This window comes from Dicentrarchus labrax, unplaced genomic scaffold, assembly GCF_905237075.1.
Source record: "Dicentrarchus labrax unplaced genomic scaffold, dlabrax2021, whole genome shotgun sequence".
In the NCBI taxonomy this organism is placed as follows: Eukaryota; Metazoa; Chordata; class Actinopteri; family Moronidae; genus Dicentrarchus; species Dicentrarchus labrax.
The window spans coordinates 7,140,740-7,164,023 of NW_026136709.1; the positions used below are offsets into that span (position 1 = coordinate 7,140,740).

General features: G+C 41.4%; 1 protein-coding gene across 1 annotated transcript in view; it reads right to left on the reverse strand.

The window, feature by feature from the left end:
- ahrra (aryl-hydrocarbon receptor repressor a) overlaps positions 1-23,284 on the reverse strand; it is a 63,609-nt gene that overhangs the window by 13,289 nt on the left and 27,036 nt on the right. Inside the window, exon 4 of the mRNA XM_051410522.1 lies at positions 2,645-2,763. Within this exon, the coding sequence (XP_051266482.1) occupies positions 2,645-2,763 (119 nt within the window). The remainder of the gene's footprint in view (positions 1-2,644; positions 2,764-23,284) is intronic.

A 23,284-nucleotide genomic window follows, 5' to 3' on the forward strand; every position in this document is an offset into this window, starting at 1 on the left:
GAATGTTTGGCAAATATATTACAGATGAATACAGTACAGTTATTTTTCACGTGTCCAAAACCATTATGGGAACACCCATCATTTATGTTGGAATAAGAGAGACCTTTTACAATTTATTTCTCATATACAGAGCTGGAAAGAAAAACCAGCAAAATGCCTAAAGAACTATAATAATAATAATAATAATAATAATGTATTTTCTTTATCAAAAACAACCAAACTAAAGGCCAAACAAGAAACAAAGAAAGAAATACTCTATAATATTGGCGGCACTGTGCACATGCTGTTTTTGTATGTCTTCTCCATTCACATTTCCCTCAGTTCCTTGCATACTAAAGCCTTTAGGTAATGGAAACAGGCACCTGCTGCTGGCTCGCTCCACCACATATCTGCAACTACGACGCCCCCGGCTCCCATAACCGCCCCTGGGAGACTAAAAGCTTTGACTTACAAATCTTAAGAGGCGCTTTGCACGCAGAGCCCAAAATAAAATATTGGTTCACTGGATTTGGAAGCAAGGGAGGGAGGGGAAGAGGTGGGAGGTGGTGGAGGTGGTGGTGGGGTAGACTCGTCTCGTTGTTTCAACAGAGTTTCTTCGGTTTTGCCTCTGTCTAGCTGTCAGAGTGAGATGAAAGCGGTGATGATGAGGTCATGACAAACATGGAGACCTTCTGCCACCGGGAACACACCCACATCCTTCACACACATACTGAGGTTAGAATAATACGGGATTCTGATATATTGAATTATATTTGGGAAAATGTTGTATATCAGCCAGTGACTGGAACCACAGTCACACATAAGAAGCACATTACAGCACAGAATCAGAAGTTTCTTTTAATTTTCTTTTTTAGTTTTTAGCCATGTTAGCTAAAAGTTGTGGCTCCAGGGATGGTAATGTCGGTTTTTGGTTTCTGGGTGAACAAGGTAAACAACTCTGATAACATCCTGCTTAGTGTCATCATGTTATCATCAGTCAAGTTGCATCTAAATAGTGCACATTTTCACAAGAATTCCAGGAAAGTGGCCAAATAAAATGCGAATTAACGGCTGTTTCCATCTGCTATTGTTATGCAAATACAGGAGCTAGTTCATTGACATAAACAGAAAAACGTTTGGTGCCATTAAACCATTGCAGATGGCACAACAAGATGACGTTATTAAAAGGGCACCAGTCAAACCCACTTTTTGTTTTCATGTATTAATTTGTGTCTCCTAATCCGTAATTTGATTCTTTGGCTTTTTTTTAATACAAAACTTTAACTCTAATCTAATTTCCGGCATTTCTGTGCAGGTTATCGATGCAAAAATTTAAACGTACATAAATACAGGTGGATGGATGGAATCATACTTTTCATGATGAGCATGTTGGTATGTGGACGATAGCATTTAGCGCAAAGCACTGCTGTGCCTCAGTACAACCTCACAGAGCTGTTAGCATGGCTGTGGACTTATTATTTATATGTTCCATATTTCATATATAAAATATACTACATATATAAAAAAGTTAAATATTGTAAATACAATAAAATATACAATATATTGTGTATTTATATGCATATACTGTATATTTAATGATCATATACACACTCACACACACTTACACAATACACACACGCACAGACAGATATCTGTCTCTTCCCATCACCATAACAACTAATGCAATGCTATGAGGCCCCGGTGCAGGTTGAGTCACGCAACGGGAGGCAGCACATCACTACGGTCAATCTATCCTTTTGTTTACCACCCCATTGAGACAACCTAACACATTAACAGAAGCATCAGTGGATCAGCTCAGCTCTGTGTGTGTGTGTGTGTGTGTGTGTGTGTGTGCGTGTTTGTGTTTGTGAGCACGTAGTTGTTGGGCGATGATCAGTGTCATAATTTGTTGTTTGACAGACAGCCATTAGAATATTGAGTGTGTAGCAATGATCTGATGCTCTCACAGTTCCCACGTAGTGCCGCTGTACTCTGTGTCTGTCTGCTCTGATGCCTTCAACAGAAACATTAGCTTTTCTAGGAATTTAACAACATATCTCCACATTACTTGTCATGCCCTGACAGATGTGCACTTATAATTAAAATGTGGTTAAAATCTGATGAAAGGTCTAAGGTCAACTGACAAAACACAAATCTCCTGTTTGCTCTGATTACTGCTGACAGGCTTGGTGTGCTCTTCTCACCCTCTTCTGCTCACTTTCACACACGACCACATGCATTCAGACAGAGGTGCACTCATACAGACAAACCGGCTGCTGGAGCCGCCAGCGTGTGCGAGTCCCCACCTCCTTCATCAGCTCCGACACTCCCGTCTCACCCTAATGTCACGCAACACCATGGCTCTGCAAAGGAGGTCGGGGCAAAGGGCGGAGGGCACACACGCAATACACACACAAAAACCCTCCCTCCCCCCCCCTTCCCAATTCACACTCAGTCACTCAGACAAAAATGGTCCCCTGAGTGGCGTGTATGCAAACTGGCGAGGATTTCATCGATGGTGATGGTGAAAGTACAGCCAAAAAGGCAACGATATGAAAATAAAAAGGGATTATTAAAACAGCTTTAGGGCAGCGTTTGCATACACACAGAAATATTCCACGAGATACACATACACACACACACAAACGGCCATGTGGTTTCTTACTTCCAGGAGGAGGCTGCTTTCATTGACACCGGTGCCCAGTGCAAGGCTCTCTTTCCTGGGTTCAGAGTTAGAGGATGCTGTGCTATTGATGTGCTTCCTGGAGGTCTTATCTTGGTTTGCTGTAAGACATAAAAAGAAAAAGGGTAAATAAACTAATAGCATCTTGTGGGTTCAAGGATGTAAAAAATGGCAACAAAAAATTCAAGCACACATTACACAGGTCACATTCTTGACTTTAATTTATTGTTCTGCTGCACATTCAGAACACAGAGCCCTGTCAACACAGGAAACACTGAGAATGATAACAACAATGATTCCAGCGCTCAACAATTCTCCCACAACCTCTTTGATATGGCAGTGAGAAAGTTGGAGCGACACTCAGACATATGGCGGACACATTAACTGTATCAGTCTCCTTTCGCACTGCACTAACACCAGGTATTAGCCAGTGAGGTGGGCCGGTCCAACAAGACAAAACAGTGGAGGATTTCATGACTTTACGGGATTCGTCTCACACGATATGGCCACATGCACATTCAAAGCTCACTTGTACACACGGAGTGAGGTAGAGGACAGCATTTAGTGCACTTTGGGAGTTTTAAGTTTATCGAAGAGAGAAAATTATTTCATTTCTGTTGAAAATCATCACTGAATTTGAAATGAATCTTTGAAAACTGAATAGGAACTTGTTAAAATTGAGGTATTTGGACTGGGGGTCTGTTCTTCATTCATAAAATTCTGCAAACACATACTTGCTGATGTATCTGTAATCTTTGTGCCATCTGATATTAATAGAGTAGAAAAACCAACCAAAGTTATAACAATATCACAAGTAAGTCACACTCCATTAACAACTATATTATGCTTTTTCTGCCTTAAAGGAAGGCCTACTACCTACTACCTACTACCATGCCAGAGTGTGTATACATGCAATTAGCCTATATGAGTGTGGCGTGCAGAACTGTCACATGTGCATTGGTGACGTGTGTGTTGCGTGTTGGAGGCATGTTTGCGTGTTTCTCTTATGGGTGTGCTGTCAGGGGGCATGTGGCTCACTCCAAGAGATCAGGCCTACGCTCCGTCACTCATTGTAGCAGGCAAAGATTAGTCACGCAACACACACAGACACAGACACACACACACACCATAGCCTCATTATGAAAAACTATCTAAGTATGTATGTATGTATCTTTCCATGCTTCGTATAGTCCCCACCCCCATCAAATAACCCCATTACGGCTTCCTTTCCTCCCCCTTTAACCTTCTGCAATCTCCTGTCCCCCCTGTCCCCCCACACTCCTACCCCATCAACCCTCCTCCTCCTCCTCATCTCTCCACCCTTTCTTTGTTCAACTCGGGGCATCGCAGGCGATCGACAACCGATTTCGTGATGCTGGAAGAGTTTCCCTTCTTTTAATTCCACTCTGAAACACACAAAGCCAATGCGCCTGTTTTTCTTTTTTTTTCATCCATACATTTTTGTCTGGATTAATTTTTTCTTGTTTTAATCATTTATTTCCCCAGTTGCAGGTTTACTCAAGCTATGAGTGAAAATAAAGGCCGTAATGTGCATCTCTGCCGCTGAAAATCCGGTTAAGAACGCTGATGACTGCACTGACAGGCAGCTTCGTAAACTCATAAATGCCAGTAATAATTTTAAGTATTTTGTCATCACCTCCGTTAGGTGCTAACACACACAAACAAATAGACTCAGACAGCCACACACACACACGCACACACACACGCCATTCTCTTCAATCACCGCAAAATCATCCAACCAGTGGAAAGTAGTGCAGAGGGAAATGAATCTAATAAGCCTCTTTATTTTCCTCCTTCAACGCCTCATGTATTTTTGTTTTCTCTCTTACGGCAGCTTTTGGAGAGGATGCAGCGTCAGGAAAGACAAACATATGGGATGATTAATTATCGGCACCAGTACTTCCTCTGCCAACAATACGAGCTTTATTCATCATCTCTCGTGTCTTCGGGGTTTGCTTTTCTTTGCCTCTATTTTCTCCCTTTCTGGTCTTAAAAGGAAAACAGAGTAGGTAATGGTGAGGCGTTTATGTGCTCTGTGTGAGGACGGGGTGTTAAGTAAAAAGTGACAAGTAGAGGGATGTAGATGCTGCCAAAGGGTGAGGCTGAAAGTGTCTAGCTCCTTTAGTCGACCAGGTGTGTCTTTCCACTTCCACTTAGTACGCAAAATATTAGGACCACCCGCCAAACATTAAGCTACAGTGGGCCTCAATTTGCACATTTTAAGTCACAATTCACTGAAGAAAACCTTTGATGAGCAACTATGGAGCCTTTGATGACAGCAGATTTGATATGTTGAAATTAAAAGATAATCTGATGTAAGGAAAAGGGAATATGACGGAAATAGATTGTGAGGAAGTGAGCAAAGATCTGTAAAATGTGATATGAATGCTGCATGCCAAAATAATTATTTCTGGTGCTCTTGTTAAGGTCAAAAAGCTGCTGAATTTGTCCCACATCCACAAAATGTTCATTGCTGTTTGTTGTCAGAGACTAAGAATGAGCACATGAGAAAAAAACAGTGTGTGAGTTTACATATGTGTGAGCTTAGGCCACAGTCCCTATCAATCAGGTATTAATTTCTGCAACCTCTAGGGGGTGATTTGAGTTTGGCTGTGTAGCATTTGGGTGTGTGCAGCACAGTCTGGGTGTGTTTGTCTGTTTTCAGCACCCTCTGCTCCAAAGCCACTTCCTCCCACTCTACCAAGAGCAGTTGAAAAAGAGAAATATGAAGAGAAAACAGTGAAGAGAAGGAGGAGAGAAGTCTCTGTGGGCCAATGGTGTCACTGACATGCTCTCATTCTGGGGATAATGGAGATAAAACACAAAGAAATGTCTTGCAAAATGATGAGAAGTGCCGAAATGAATATTTCAATACAGTCTTGTACATTAGAGCATTCGATTCAATGGTGGCATGGCATGACATTATGTTGAAGAGTGCTGCAGAAGAGCGTTGCATGACTCAAAGCATTATATGAATCGTGAGTACAAGGGTAGCATGCATTTTGAACTGGAGGTAATACTCCAGGTCCATTCTTTATCTCATGCTCCAGAGCAATATGCAGGTAAGTGTTCGTACATGGCTTCTCATAGACACAACACAAGCTGCTGCAGGGTTTTAACCTGGGAAATACCAGCCTGCATGCATGCTACTCCAAATCGAGTCAAACAGGTGGTTATTGTTGCTTTTTTTAAAGTGTCTCAGGACATTCATAACTTTATACTGCCAGTTTAAAGGAATTTGTAGCGGAAATTAAATTAAATTCTATTGGAAAATATGTACATTTAATAAGTGAGTTATTAATTAAATGGTAATTACGTACTTTTACTTAAGTACTATACTCAACATTTATTTGACAGCAATAGTTATTTTACAGATTAATTCGATTTTACATACAAAACATATGATGCACTGTTGAACTTTCTAACAGTACATAAAGTAGTTAAAATTAGCACAACCACGACCTGCTTCAACAGTGAAATGTGACTCACACACGAATGTATTTGTAATCGAATACTATAATATGTGAGTGTTAAATAACACTTACTGGGGCCAGATTTTTCCTGCTTTATGAGTACTTTAATTTTTTATGCTGTAAGTACAATTTGCAGTTAATGTTTCTCTTTTAGTTAAGTGATTTTAAAGCAGGAAATGAAAATATTTCTATATTACAATATTGCACTTTAGCATAAGCAGGATATTTGAATACTTCCTCCACCAGTAGTAAGAAAGTCATTTGTCCAAACTTAAATTGTCTTTGTCAGAAGTCTGATGTTTTTCAAATGTCTTTTGAAAAACATCCCCCAAACACATCCATGTGATCAGGCTGTCTGTCGCCCTGATTCCAGCAGCACGGGTGCCATCTTTTGGCAGCTGATCATCTGGCTCGTAAAGAAGAGCTCCAGACCTGAACATGTGAAGGCTGTGCAGCACAGCAGTCCCTCCCCTCCCACAAGGCTTGCGTGAGTAGAGAGAACTGTGTGTGTGTGCATATGTGTGTGTTGAGGTTGGGTTGGCTTACAGCCACTTCCTTTGCCTATTCCCGCCCCCTTCCCTCAGTGCTCTTCTTCTCTGTCTCTCTGTCTCTCTGTCTCTCTCTCTCTCTCTCTCTCTCTCTCTCTCCACAGGCACAGGAAATCCACAGCAGAGAGAGCAACACCAACAGAGAGAGAGAGAGGGAAAGAGAGAGAGAAGCTGGCTGATCAAGGGCTGGTTGTCACGCGAGCGAGCCGTCTGTCAATCTCCCCCCCCCTTCCTCCTGACAGGGTGCTGGCGGTCTGCCAAGGCCTTGCGTGCAAGCCGGCGAGCCACATTAGCCCATAAAGAATTTCATAATAGCAACAGCTGTTAAATATTGATGACTGCTGGCAAGCGCTCAATGGTGCTCCGCAAAAAGGTTAAGCCTGCACTGTAATGGAAGCTAATACTTCATTATGCCACAGATCAAATGTCCGGATCTCGCCCCATCCAACTCCAGCCCTTACAGTTTCAACTTTTTTCTTGTTTTTGTAATGTGGCAAAGGGAAAAAAAGATTCACTGAAAGAAGGTTTTGGCATTTTCATAACTTTTTGAAGACAAACAGGAGCTTTTTCCACAAGTTCAATTCTGTCCCAGTTGATGCACATATACAGTTTGCATTGAACAACAATGAGTTGAACAATCATCCTTCATACCAGTATTAACACTGGATTGAGGTCTATAATCTTTCAGATATTGCTTTGGATGAGAATGTTTTGAGTCCACTGTGACATATAAGATTACATTTGAAGGGATAGACTGCCAGGATTTAGAGCAATTCCCTTTGTCTGCTAACAAAACAACATCTACAAAAAGTACTTTTCTTGGAGGGAGGGCAGGAATCACAAATATTCATCTTTCAGAGGAGATTATAACGACAGTGAGTGATTTTTTTGTGGGGAGTGTACATGCGGAGCAGCTGGGGGAAGTCTATCTCTGAAGGGAGAAAAAAAAAATCAATTCCTGAATAGAACGTAAACAAAGGCCTTGGTTATGCGCCTAGATACTGAAGTGAAGGGGAAGTGATATTATGACAAAGCAAATGGGATCACACAGATTGGAGGTCGGGATGTAAACTCAATTGTTTCCACTTCTCTGTTTTGGTTGGCAAGCAGACACACCAGTCACCATGTTGTACAGGAGTAATACATCTCGACACATGAGCCCTTAGGCAAAACAGACTTGTATGGCAACTACTCTGCAGTGTGTGTACTGCTACTGTATGTGGCTTGACTACACGGTGCATCATAAAACTGGCGCCATGCACCCTCCACATACACACACACACACATACTAGGAGGACTATTATAGCAATCATAATATGAAAGTCATCTAACTGCTTCTATAAATAGAGAACATGACTGATTGTGGCGCACATGTTTTATGTGAGCACGATGTTTGTCTGCAGAGAAAATTGGTTTTCTGATGAACCCATTGAAAGAGCGACACACATGCAGAGCCAGCTAAAAAGCTGTCTAAACACTCCTAAATTTGGCTTGTCAAGCCTTGGGAAAATTAACCACACCATAAGGCCAACGTGGTGCAATATTTATACAGACAATTAGAAAAACTAACAGAATGCAAATGGATGGAGGCCCAAGGAGAATGTACTTCAGCGTGAAATGATGTGCTCTCTGCTAACACACACACACAGGCTGCATTCAGGCATCTGTTGCGTGAGATGAGCCAGTTATGCAAGGAAAGCTTTTAATTTGACTGTACCCAAATGAATGCAACAGTGTATTTTCTAATTGAAGACAACAAGACGCTCCAGTTTTCCTGCCGTTGCTGGGGATCTGATATGTTCCACCAGCCAAACGTTGACCCTGGAGCTTGGCGGGGGTGAACTCAGGATACAAACTCCCTCATGAGTCACACATATCGCAGCAATAACCCTGCCTGGAGGCTGCATGGCAACACATGTGTGGACACTCTGAAGCTTGCATGTACAGAAACAAACACACAGTGGAAGTATATTTTGTGGGAGTTGACCGGAAACTCCATTGTTTTTCTCCACTCTCTTTGGCTTGTCTCTTAAGCTTCTATATTTATCTCAAACTTCCTCTGATAGACTCACTTAAAAAGTGATTTAATTCATTTCTTATACTTTGACACATACATACTTTGACATTAGTGGGGAAACTACGGACTTGGAGGGGGTATACTTTCTACCCAGCTCAAGCACATTTCTTTTAAGACTTTTGGTGTGTAGTAAGTGATGTGCTCAGCCAACTGTAAAAGTAATAGTAAGAACTGATAAATTTCTAATGCAAAATAAAATATAGGTGCCGGAGTGGATCTGAGATACACTGCATCACTGTAAAACAAACACATCAGCTCCTGCATGCATGCATGTGTTTGCGTGGTTACTCTATAAATAGCATTTCCTTGGATTCCTGTTTTGATGAGGATGGCTGTGGCTTGTTGCTCTGTCAAGGAGCTGGCGGTTAATAAAAGTTGCATTCAGGAACCCCACCTGGCCACAATAAAGCACAAGCCTTCTATTTCTGTACTTACACAATCTCCATTTTCACAAGACGTCTGAGATTCAAGAGCTCGAAATGAACGTACAGCGAGTCCTCCTAAACCGTAAAGTTTATGTGCTATAAAGCCCATCTCACTGATTTTGAGTTTATTGAAAGATAAATTTGAAATGAAAACCTCTCGTGCTTTATAAACAAACAAGAAACGTGGAACCAGATGTGCCATGAGAGGTGGATTTAATGTTTTGAATTAAATATGATTGGAATTGCAGAGGGGAAAAAAAAGATGGATGAAGAAGGAGAGTGAAAGACTGACAAGGGATAAATTATTTCTTGGGCTCTCATAAGTTGAGTTATTTAGGTCCAGGCCTCGGTCCAAAAAATCTAAAGTAAATCTGCTTCATCCAAATCTAGACTCGAACAAATGCACCGCAGAGCACAGGACTGTTGGCTCACAATGTATAGAATAAACAACCATAAAGGGTTTATTATATAGCTCTCATTTCACCCGGTCCTGGACTATTTACCGCTGCGACTGAGATTTTCATTATAAAACACACCAGTGCCTTTGACTCTTCTGCTTATTCATCCTGAAAATGATACTTATAAGTCAGACAACTCAGGGAATAATTATTAGTTTTCTACCCCTGTATTTTCATCTCACGGCATTCCTGCATGAGAGGGGAGGACGGCAAAAGAAAGACAAAGACGAAAGCGACGAGGTCACAGTCTGTAGTACCACATGCACCTCTACTGTAACAAAAAGCTGGCTCCTTGTGTTGCATGCCAACTGGTGTCACTCACATTATTCAAAATAACAGGGAGAAAAGAAGTACAACTGGCTGAGGGATAATCTCCTCTTGTATTCTCCTCCCTGTTGGCCAGTCAAAAGCAATCATTGCCTGTTTTGTGGTCACTGCAAACTGAACATTCAACAGGTTTTCTGGAAAAGAACCACACCTTTCATGAAAAGTTGATTTCATCAGTGATCCTGTTAGCCTTTTTTATCCATACAGACTCTACATAACAACAGGGTAATCTGTTAAAAAGATTATGGAGCCGTTTCGGCCCATTGATGCAAATAATAATAGGCAGATGGTCCCTCAGGCTGAATCCATATGGGAGGGAAACTACACTAATGCTGCTGTAGCACGCAATGCTAAACAAATGCTAACCACTGAGACGGGGGTGGAAAGACCACTTTACGACTTCAACAAGTTGTGTTCATTTGCTGAGCTTTTACTCAACAAGGAATCATTTTAGAGGAGGATAGTGAGTACAAAGTGGCGAACATAATGTACTAATGAGTGAAGTTGTACTGACTTCAATGGAAGACCATGCAGTGCTAACCATAAAACAAGGGTGGACAACACTGCACACACACATACAAACACACAGGAAGGCCCACCAATGTGTAATTAAATGGGTGTGAGGTGGTTAATGTGTCCCAGGTTGAGGGGGATCAAGTGATAGGCATGATGCTGATCATGCTTTATGCATGAAAGCTATTAACTTGTCAGTCAGTAGATACTATCAGAGGTGTTATGTATCCACTGTGCTTCTGTGTGTGTGTGTGTGTGTGTGTGTGTGTGTGTGTGTGTGTGTGTGTGTGTGTGTGTGTGTGTGTGTGTGTTTGAGCCAGGACCAATCGGTAAAGCAATAGCATGATGCAGTATTTAAGGTCTCTCTCACCTCCCTCTCAACATGCAGCTACTATTTACTGTTGTCACCACCACCACAGCCATTCATAGTATTAAAAGTGTCTTTTTCCTTAGAAAAACTCCATACAATCTTATCTTATATTTCAAAATCCCAGCAAAACAAGTGCATCACTGAAAAGAGTTATTTGATGTTTTCCTTGATGTAGTTACAGAAAACAGGATTTCAGTACTGGACATGAGACTTCTTAGCATCACCTGTCAGCATCACTTTAGCATGAGCTGACTCGTCTCCTGCTTCTCTCACCAACAATATCACACAACAGTTTGGCCTCTGACAGAGCTAATTCATTAAGCAACACGCTAACCCAACAGTAATCTGATTATCTTTCTCCTAACACCTCGCCCCTGTGTTGCAGGTTATTAGGCCAGGGCAGCAGGCAAACACTGGACGCTCGCAGAAACATCCCAGAGGCATCTCAGCTTGCTCTGATATCAAAAGCTCAAACATTATGTCTGCGAATTCTAATCGAGTTTAGAAAACAGACAAAAATGTTGTGAAAGTGACGACAGATTTGCAGTATGTCCAGTATGCAACTTACGTGTGAAACTATGCAGCTTCTACGAGTGTGATGTAGAAACTTGAAGCCACCAGTGCACACACACTGAGAATGGACTAGAAATAAAAGTTTGCATATTCAAAGATTCTGAGATTTTTAAAGAGGTAGAAGGAGTAGATGCCTTTTTAGGGATTTTAATGTTGAAATTATACTTTTTTTGCATGAACTTCATTAATCTAGTTTGGAATGCAGATTTTTTATAGTATTTGGGAAACTTTTCCACCCTGAAAACAAACAATACACATAATAGAATGGTCAAATGGTAAAGTATTAGCTACTGGCAGCTTTAATCCCACAACAAAAACCCTGGTATTTGCTGTAGATATGAGCTCCGGTAGGACAGGTGAAAACAAGTGACGTATCCTTTGTCAGGTCTGGACATATCGTGACTATCCACTTCACATTCTCCCATCTGTGCCCCTTGCATGTCATCACAACACTCTAATCCAGGCCTGTTTATACCAACAGCGCTTGCTCCGATCACTTCATTTGGCTCAGGGAGGGAGGACATATACCCCCTGTGCTATTGCCCAGCAGGAGATATCTGTGTTTGTGTGTGTGTGAGTGAAGGATATATGGGGGCGGAGGGCTTGATGGGGAGTGATGGTGGGATCACGCAAGCTTGCTAAAACAGGCAAAGTCAGGAGAGAGTCACGCATGGTAGGGCTTTGCTGTAGATGCCACTCTGTCGCCACTTCACTTCCTGGCATCTGCTGTTAGCGTGATGCTACGAGTGTATATGTGTGTATGTGTGTGTTATGTTTAATTCCCAACCAACTGAGGAGATTTTTTTTCAGAGTGTAAACAAACACTGACTTGTCTGCCCTGTCCAAACAGGCTGTCGCTCTGAATAGGAAGTCTATTTTTCTCACTGTACATGCAAAGCTGCCAACTGCAGCACACTCAAGCATGCTGACTTGAGCTGGATGTGCGTGGTACGAGGAATATAAAAGATGAAAGAGTAAGAGTTTTTTTAAACAGGCACGCCACCTGCTTTTCCCTAGAGGGTCAGTTTACTATTACTCTACACAGCCTGTGAAAATGGTTGTATAAAGTCTTCTATGGATCTGGAGGAACTTTGTCAAGTCGGAGAAAACAAACTTGATGATGTCATAGTGATGTCATCTGGGTTATGATACAAAACCTGTGTTATAAACTGAAGGTGTGGGTTTGCTATGCTATTAATTGCATTATGGGAAATGTAGGCTCCGGTGGTTTTAAACTTTAAAACTAACTCACATTTGGGACTAAAAGTAATCATATCTCAGCCTCTGATGCACCAATTCTGACCATTTTCTTTTTAAACTAGTCTCTTGTGAGTGCACTAACTTTAAAAAAGTGGAATACCAAATCACTGGTGTACCCTTTAATCCAGAATAGGAGTTATCTGACACTATGAGGGCTTTTTTGCTCTTTGTATGTGAGTGTGCGTGTGACACAGAAAGGGTTTGTGTTTATATGTGCGTTTCACCCTGCTGATGAGCTCATCGCCATGTGGTTCAATCTCCTTGTCCAACTAAATTGAGACTATGCTTCTCACGGAATCAGAGCCGGAAGCAGTGGTCAGTGAGTGCGAGTGCTTGTGTGTGTGTGTATTTGGAGCAGGCAAAAGGAAGGATTGTTTTGGACAGCTATGGCAGAGTACAGTAGGGCACAGGAGGGTCAGCAGACAGAATCAAGTGTCTCCGTCCACTGACCCAAAAGCTTCGGTGTCCCTGAATCACACAAACAAACACAAACATTGAACTCTTTCACTACCTTGAACTTACTAGTCCAAAATTCATTTTCACCTGGAAGAGAAACTGAGGATGATCTGAGGTTCATGCGTCTTTTGTCTGTTAGCTGCAGGATAATGGCATGTGAATTAGACCATGGATACTTAGGATAAAGGACACGTATCTTAGCCGAATTAGAAGAAACAGTTTAGGCTTAGGAATTTCATGCAGACAGCTGGGATAGAAGTGAGCTACAGTTCTGTTCAGATGCTAAATTGTGCCTCATTCTTTGTAGAAATCTGCAGATGGTGAAAAGCAACTCTGCAATGCTGAGGCGAGGCACAAATGTGGAAAAAGTTTCAGAGGAAATATCGCAGGCTAATTTGATTTATGTAAATAGTAGGTAATATCCAGTCATTGTATAATTTGATTTGTTAGGATTTACATTACTTATAGAGACAGCTGCTTACAAAAATCCTGGATGAAATGCAAGATGAGATCATGTGCATCTGATACTTGTTTTCAAGCTGGAGATAGAAATGTAATCAAACAGAAATTCATGCATGTATCTGTCAAAGGATTAAAAAAACAACAACTTGTGAAGGCACAGAGTCCTGATGTGACTCCTGGAACGTCTGTGCTTCAGAAACATTCAGTTTAACAACGACGGTCAAGGTTAAGAAAATCTTTTAAAGGGAAAGCTGTAAGCTGAACATCGGGACCTAATGCACGGCACGCTTCTCAAACTACCGTTGCAATTATCACCTCCACACTAATGAACCTCACATTACACTGTGTGTCAGTAAACCACCGTTTGGGCTCTGCAGCATATAAACTTCCACTTCTGCTCTTTGGTGTCGCCCTACAGCTGAAACCTGTGGGCAACGCTGCTGGACCAGGGCCCACATCGGCTCCAGTTCTGGCCTAATGTGAAGTGTTACTGTACATCTAAGCACTTCTCTTGAACCTCCTGGGATGATAAACTCTCCATGCCCTGAGATGAAATTAAATCAAGGCTGTTTATCTTTGCTTCTCATAAGGTAAAATTTTAAATCTACAGTTTATTTAACAACTATTACTTGCACTCATCTACTCACTCTAAACCTGTGTGCATTTTTCTTTAGGAGTGAAGAACCAGCTCTACAACTTGTGCACTTAACAATGACTTTATTACCCTGCTGTTTTTCTTATGTTCTATTCTTAGATGTTGCAACAGGTTAAAGTTAGAGTTAGGGTTAGGGTAGGTTAGAAGTTTCATCTAATCATATATGACTTCACTGCTAAGTGATATGTCAGCTTTTACGAGACTTCTGCAATTTTGTGGTTTCAAACTTAGACTCAGAAACTGAAGTAGCTGTTTTGTCCATTGAGAGCTCCAAAGTCAACTTCAGTGTCATTGCTTGGTTTAACCGAATATTTAACTTTGCTTGAATCTTCATAAATCATATGTTATAAATCTCCAGTCTTGCTGAGAGAAATCTGTGAATAAATGAAAGATTTAAAGTGATTTGAAGATTGGTAATAGTTTTTACTTTCATAAACACAGCGTGTGACTTCCAGGCAGAGAAACCGCAACTGGGACACCTAAAACCAAACATGTCTGAGGTAGAAGTGAAGAACATGTGTTTTCAAAGCAGTTTATCTGGGGCTGCACTGCACCATACTGTACGTCACTAAGCAAGCCAGCCCTCCAGTATTCGCTGCTTGCAGCTGAAGTCTGATTTATGAGCAGGACCACAGAAATTCCTCTGCAATAGCTTCAGGATGTCTCCGGAATAAGAGCAATATCTCTGATTTGGGAAAGTATTAGCAGCTCAAAACATTGCAGAGTTATTGTGACCAACTCACGCGATGCAAAGCATCCTCTGTTGCATAAGGACATTATAAATTGTGGTGTGTTTTCTGTTCTCTTACTCACCAGTTGTGAAACCTGAGGGGATAACTTTCCACGATTTTCAGCAGAACAGACTTGACAATAACCAGAATTTGGCAGATATAATGATTTACCGATACTCATATAATTTCATTCTAATATGGAATAAAGTAAGTGTGATTTTTATGTGTATTTTTAGTGTCCTATGATCTGAACACTGTTTCTTATGCTGACAAGACTAAAACATAGTAGAGGGCTAACTAGCTAGCTCCAGTATTTCTCTTACCCATCAACTTGCTTTTCATTTATCATTTAGTCCAGTGATTCTTGTGGTACTTCTGCAGTCTCCAGGGGGTGCTTGCAAAGACTGCAGTGTAGTTGAACTAATTTAACCAAACAGAGCTCATGAATTTGATTTTAAAATATATCCACATTAGGAGTCAGCTGAAGTCTAAACAGTTAGATAAAACTAACGGATTTAGTTTAAATAGTTAAATAAATGTAATGCATAAATAGTTAACAGCTTAAAGTGACACATGAATAAAGAGTTTAAAATCAGTTCTAATGAACACATTTGTAAGGTGGTATTGAGGAGTACTTAAGTTCATCGGGGAACCTCTGTTGTAGTCAGCTGATAAGTAGATTAAGCAGCTGTTTATTGTCCCTCTTATTGAGAAACATAGCAAATTTACTGTCACAGTTAGAGAACTGTCACACATCATTCGAGATCCTTATCCATTCACAGTTAAGAATGCACACACACACACACACACACACACACCCACCCGAACTCGTACATTAATGCAAGCATGGGCGCATTTACAAATTAGTCATTTAGGGATGTGACGTCTTACTCAAGGATACTTCAACAGGACACACAGCTGCTGCAAGGTTTGGACAGTCCATTTGTGGGCCAGTCTCCCGTTACACACACTCTGCGCACACACACAAAATAAACACACCAAATACCCACATCCTCCTCACCCAACAACAGTACTGCAACTGTTTCTCATGTGACAGAAGGGGGGTGAGCTGCTGAGCTGAGGGAGTGGCGGGGAATAGCGTGCGAAGACCTAATACAACGTTTCAACCCCAGATGGGTCACATCAGTAGCCCGCAATCAACAAATTTGGCCCTGCCAAGTTTGCACGCTTTACATGTCAAAAAGGGACTGCACGGGGAAAAGAGAGAAACCTGTTTAACCCCCCTCATGCTTCTTTTTATCGTCTGCCACAGCTTATAATTATTAATTACTGTGACTGGTTTTTCCATTGTGGAGAAGAGAAGAGAAAATGAGAAGGGAAGAGAAGAGAAGAGAAGAGAAGAGAAGAGGAGAGGAGAGGAGAGGAGAGGAGAGGAGAGGAGAGGAGAGGAGAGGAGAAGGCAAGGCAAGGCAAGGGAAGGGAAGGGAAGGGAAGGGAAGGGAAGAGGATGTTAAAAACTGCAAGGACAGAAAAAAAAGTGAAACCAAGTAGGATGAACACAGAAAATAACAGAGCTGGATCCTGACATAAGGGCACTTCATGTAAAATTACTAGGTACAGGTTAAATGAAATAGATACTTAGGGGTCACGGGATACCCTCCCCATCCACGTATTAGTACAGCAGGAAGTGTTCAGCAAAAGCTCTGCGGTCAGCCGATCCATTTCCTCACTGACACCAGTGATTATTACCAGCACCGCGGAGCCATTACGGACTGGCAAAACACCTTTGTCTCTGTCCAAAGTGGTTAGGGTGAGCCGAGCGGACACCTGGTGTGCAACTTGAGACGGAGGGCTTCCTAATGTGTTCACAGTAGGGATGTTTAAATAAGGAAGATGATATCAGTGTCTCTGGAGAAATAAAGCTGGAGATAACAAAAGTTTCAGCATCCTGCTCCAAATTATCAGTGAGAAATCACAAAAGTGCATGGTTGCATTTGCAAAAACACACAGAGCGAGACATACCAATGCATAAGATATCTCTGCCTCTCATACACACACACACACACACACACACACACACACACACACACACACACACACACACACACACACACACACACACACACAGAGCTCTACCATTCTCTTCCCGTAGCAGTGTGTGGTCTTGTCATTCAGGCTTTGTTTCCACTGTGGCCTCTCATCTTTAAATAGCCTGCTATAATCTGTCCATTCGAGCACAGACACATCTAGTTTCAGACCAAATTTTATTGTGCACGGTGCAGTCTGAAATTCACCACTCAGAGCAGACTGGAAGATCTCAGCCCAGATCTGCTTCAGGGTTGTGCACATGATGACGGAGCCTTAACAGCAGTGGAAAAGCAGCTAACTCCTGGAATTTATATGGTCTAGTATGGAAGTTAAATGGCACTGTTTCCTACACAAAATCAACTGGAATTTACTGACTGATCACAGAATAATAGAGTCAGAGTGATGAGCTTAGTGCCTTTCTGCACAATTTTAATTGATGCTGCTCTGGGCTAATGGTTTGACAAACTGTTTGTGTATGGGCTGATAACCATCATGAACTTGTTTATGGAAGAACACTTGAATCTGAACTTAAGGGTGGTGCAATACGCTGTTGCAATTCAAGCATCTATTCCCATACAACTGACTAAAAACTCTGACTAACAAAGAAGAGGTGGGAGGAGGGAAAAAAAGAATGGAATTTAGTGCAGAAAGAGAGGAAGAGATAAAGAGAAATCAGGGTGGGAACTGTCATAAAATGAACAGAGACTGAGATTCAAAGCCTTTTTTCCCACCGGACAATAAAACATGAAAAAGTATGTGTTAGAAGGAAGGAGAAATCCTTTGTGGCTCCACTGTACTGTGAAGGAGAATCAGATAGAGCTCCAGATGTGTCTCAAACATGCTTCAAGTTTCATTGTGATACTTAGTGGGTCTTAGTGAAGCGGACCCGGGGTTTGCATTAAACCCAGTCCAGTATGGCTCATGTTCATGCAGAGCCATATGGTTAGCATATGAGAGATAGATAGCTAGAGTTTTGACTTTAATTGCACAGTTGTCTTTTTAAAGATAATTGTACACACCACCCACCAAATGACTTAGTAGTTTTGATTTATTATATAGCTAAGGGCAAGATGATGAACACTGTTCCACTGCACTGTGTGATCTATCTGAAATGCATTACTGCATATTTAAAAGTAATAATTTCATGGATTTTGGGCTATGTATGTAAGCTTTATTTTGCACTTGTTATTGGGTCACCTGTAGGTATGAATCCTTATAAAAAAAAACACCTCTAAGTGTATTTGATTTGCTATGTGATTGTGCTGTTCAGGCACCTGTGCATTTGAGGAAAAAAGTGTTGCAGCAAATGCAAAGGATATTGTAACACCGCCCTTATTTCAACACTTCCTCTGATGTGAAAGCCAGCACCTGACATCACCTCTCTTTTCCTGTCTCTCCCTCTCTTCTTCCCCCTTTGCTCGGCGGTCACAGCTTCTCCCTGTCTAAACATTCTGTCTCAGTATGCCACAATGTAGAGATTCACCTCCGATCAACAGTGGTGAATCACTGAGGCAGAGGAGAGGTCGAGGCAACAGGGGGCCATTGTTTGTGCTATTTTTGGATTGAAAATGTTAGCTAATCGCTGCTGATTTTAATCATCTAAATAATCCCAGAATAGTTATGAGAATATTGAATTATAAATGCTGAATTAAAAAGAATTATCTAATTTTAATACATTTTCCTGAATGCCTTAGACTTCTGGTGAAAGTACACCTCATAAAGGCAGAACAGTTGTTGATAAAGTTGAAGAAATCAAACATGGTTTCAGATTTAAATGAAAGACAGACATGTAATGTGCATTTTTTACATACAGCAATAAATATGCCCAAAATTTAAAAAAACAGTGACAACTAGCCCAGTCGACTTCATTTTTTTACTGCTCTGGAAGCTAATTTATTTATTTTGTCAAACATTTGCAAGAAAGACCTTGACAGTTTTATGGAAACACTGCTATAGTCAAGATACTATAGTTGCTTTTCTGTATCTCTAATTCATATCTGACTCCGAGCCAAACAAGCTGGTTGATGTGCTGCCAGCTGGAACATAAACTGTTATGCTTCTGGCGTCTTTCATGTAGTAGTTTTTTAACCTTCTTTTCTCCTTTCTTAACCTAAATGATCAGCTTCAGTGTTTTTATGCACTTTGACAAAGGAAAGGAAGAATGGAGGAGCAGGAGTAAAAAAAAACATATGATTGGCTGTTCCAGGTGCAGATGTTTTGTGATCTCATTATATCAGTGTCAGGTATGACAGCTCTGCATCCTCAAGGCGTTTTAGGAGTATGTGTGTGTGTGTGTGTGTGTGTGTGTGTGTGTGTGTGTGTTTTTCATTTACATGTGTGACTTCTCCTCTTCAGTGTATCCAAGTGGTGTGTATGAGTGCCTTATTTATGAGTGATTCCACCTGAATAGTGTTAACTATGTCAACTCTATATCATAAAGGTGTGTGTGTGTGTGTGTGTGTGTGTGTGTTTGTGTGTGGGTGGGTGCCTATATGTGGGAGGGAAAGAGCTGGGATTCCCTAAAGCGTGTTCAGTAAATCCTCAACCGGCACGGATTCCCAGGCATCGCGTGCAGCAGGGTGGGACTCCCGAGCTAAACCACGCCCCCGCACACACACACACACACATACACACACACACACACACATACACATACAGCAGACAACAGCTCATAACAGAGGCCAGTGTAACGGGTAGGTGCAAGGCTTAAGCTGGTGTCGTGGGAGGGTTAATGGATTTCAACCATTTATTCACCTGTCATCCACATTAAATCCATAGCTGGTCCTTCCGTGACCAAATGAGACCTCTTATCTCTATAACAGCCCTCGTCTGGTTAACCTCAACCTCTGCGGTATGTGTCAGTGGAAATGCATATCCCCTGTACGCTCTCGGCAGCACTTGCAGAAACACAGAATGATACTTATCTCGTGCAAATATATAAGCAACGATCCAGTATACCTGCCTCTAAAGGGGAATGCCTTTGGATTAATCCACAATATGTTTGTGATTTTGTCGAGGCTGCAACACCTTAAGACAAATGCGGTTTTGAAGTTAAAGAGCAAGTCTGGCTGATGAGTCTCACATGTCAAGACGGTTTTGGTTGCAGTGTGGGTGGTCAGTCCACAGCAGTTCAGAGCACTGACTTTGTCGTGGTAGTGAATGTGTGTTTGAAGCAGAGTGGAAGGGTGAGAGTGCAGCCTATTATGGTCAACTGTACCAAAACATGTCATTGCTGAGAAATGGTTGGTACTCCACCTCCAAACTATTCTCAGTGAAATGCTTTTCATTTTGGACATCTACTGTAAAAAGAGCAGATAAACAAAGTTTGTTTCCTCCCTGGATTGCTGAAATATTTACCGGTGGAGCTGGGTTTTCAATTTGGAGTTAATAAAATCTGCAGCTGAGAGAGACTTCTTGGTAGGAGTGGTCATGGGCAGCTATATTATTTTGCATCAAGGTGACCTATACTGTAAAGAATCATCCTTCAACAGGAGGATAATGAAACCCTACAAGCTCCAGGTTTATTGAGCGGGAGGACCGATTAGCAACTTGTTATGCTTCTAGGACCTGGAGTGTGGACTGCAAAGTTAGCTCACGAATACTTCCTCATTTTGAAGCCTCAGCACTCCCACATCTAGAAGAACTCATCCTATACTAAATTAGACAAATGCACATACTTGCTGGGTTGTCGTTGGTCTTCGCTTCGGGTCGTAAATCTCGGCAAACATGGCAGCTGTTCTGGAAACAAGTCTTTAAATGTCAGCATATTTCTTCTGCCATGTTTGAAATGCTGTGGTTGAGCATTTTATTTTCGGGATGGGTCAGTTGGACCAAGTGATGCCAGCCCTCTGGGAAACATTACGCTCATCTCTGGTTTATAACACCTGAATTAGGGTTTCATAACAGACATGGCATCGTTTTATTGCTGCTGATTCAGTCCTGACGTCACCTGTCATTAGGTGTTTGTGTATGCTTACAGCTTGTCAACTAATCATGTGAAAACCTCCAGAATGAAAGCACTTCTGCACACTTGTAACCTGGCATTTTGTACTCTCAGTGAATAATACCACAACAAAAACCTACATATTATATGATGGTCATACTCCTGTATCTGTTGACCTACTCAGTAACGGGTAGAAGATTTTTGGAGAGATTTACTACCTTAAGTAGACAGTTGTTTAGCTCTGCAGTTCACAGCCAACGTGGAACATCTCAGACCTGTTTACTTCACCAGTTTGACTGACTCGTTAAACAGCTAGTGTCTGGAAATTACCACTATTAACGAAAAACTAACAAAAAAAAAAAAGAAGCAATTTAAAGCATGCAACCTGCCTCATCTTAGTGTGTTCACACAAGTGTACAGTGCATACGCGCTAATGCGTGTCCATGTGTGCAGCCTTCATGTATAAACCTGACACCATTACAACATGTGATGCACACCACCTGTGCAAACAGCACTACAAAGACTTCCCTGTTTTCATGGAATGGCCCTTTAATTAGCCTTTAATTGGGCCACAGCTCCCACAGTTAAAGCAGGGAGACACAACCAGACAGCTGTGGAACAAACAGGAGCAGGGCAGGGAGATTAACTGTATGAATGGCTGGAAAATTACTTTTCCTTGCATCGAGCAGTCGGTAATCAGTCATTTTCAATGGTGTGATCAGCAGTTATGAGAACTGCATGCATTATGACGCAGGATCTTTTAATAAAAAGGATATTTACATGAAGATAAATAAGCTAAAGCTGTTAGGTAAAGTGGCTGTCAGCACACACACACACTCACACACACACCTCCATACCCCAAAATACTTCATGATTTACAAACCGCATCTGAGAAGTTATGCAATGTTCAAACATGTGGCCAGTATTGAAAACAAACCATGGCACGCAACGGCAGCGAGGTCATTTTATACACTGGAGAGTCTCACTGCTCTGCTAGCTCTACTCTCTCCCTCTTCTCTTTCTGAATCTCTCTCAACCTGCTCTCTCTCCCTCTCTCTCTCTTATTCCCAAAGGAGCACTTGTGTAGCTCACAGGGAAAGCGGTCAGACATTATTAGCTCAGCAACATGCCACTGAGTTTTTCCTGACAGAAGTTGGGGCCTTAAATAGACTTAAGGCTGCAGCAGGGACACGCGATGTCTTTCATTTTTAGAGCCATTGATGGAAATCAGTGCAATCTGCAAATGAATGAGTAAGGGCAACAGAAAAAGGACAATGTAACACAATTAAACGACACCAATCCTGATGATGAGGTGATGATCCGAGAGAACTAAAGCGTGCACTTAAGGGTTGATAAGAAACATGTGACTGCTTCTTTCAGGTACTGTATGCTGTGTAATTTTCATGTAATCGGTACCACACTGGAGTGGCAGGAAGCCAGACAGAAGGTTGCCTCGCAGACTTTATAACCAGTCTAATACAGCCCACCCTCAATAACTGACGGTATTTCAGTGAGAACAATTTCTCTCTTTGTCCAAAATCATCTTTAAACCTGCATAAATCCCCAAAATATGCTAACTGTGGCATTACTGAGCTCATTTAGATCTTAAAAAGCCAGTTTGTGCGGGGGTGGTGTGGGGAACCTGGCACGAAGAGCTGTTTATAGTGAAAATGTGTTTTTATGATTTGATTATACTAATCTTAGGAACCCAGTATTATTATGCAATTCAGATTTTATAGGTATTACGTCTTGAATTTGGCAGAAGAGATCATACTAAAATACCCAAAAGATGGTAAGCAGAAGAAATCAGATGTGAGGTTTGGTCCTAATTAGAGATGTTGTAGAGTGAACGGGTTGATGAAGATGATGATGAGTTTATCCACCATTCTGTAACAAATATAAATGTTTATTTGAGTAAAATATAAAAATCACTGAATGGAGGTCATATGGAAATGCTTTAACATTTCTATAAAGTGCTGGGAGAGTAAAAATTTTAGCAAATATGAACATATGTGTAAGTGTAAAGACACTGTGCAAGTCCAAGATTCCCGCACTTGTTTTCCATATCCTGTCCTGTCTTTTTGGCAGATGCGAGCGGCATTTCATGGGAAATTTGAGAACTGATTCAGCAGGTGATCTGCATCTACAGACTAAATCTTTTTTCTTTACAAGAGAAGAGTCGGCAGTAGTAAATTAAATAAAAGCAATATGTGCGGATCCATTGTTCTGTGTTCTTATGTGTGTGTGTGTGTGTTGCACGTGTGTATATATGTAAGCAGGC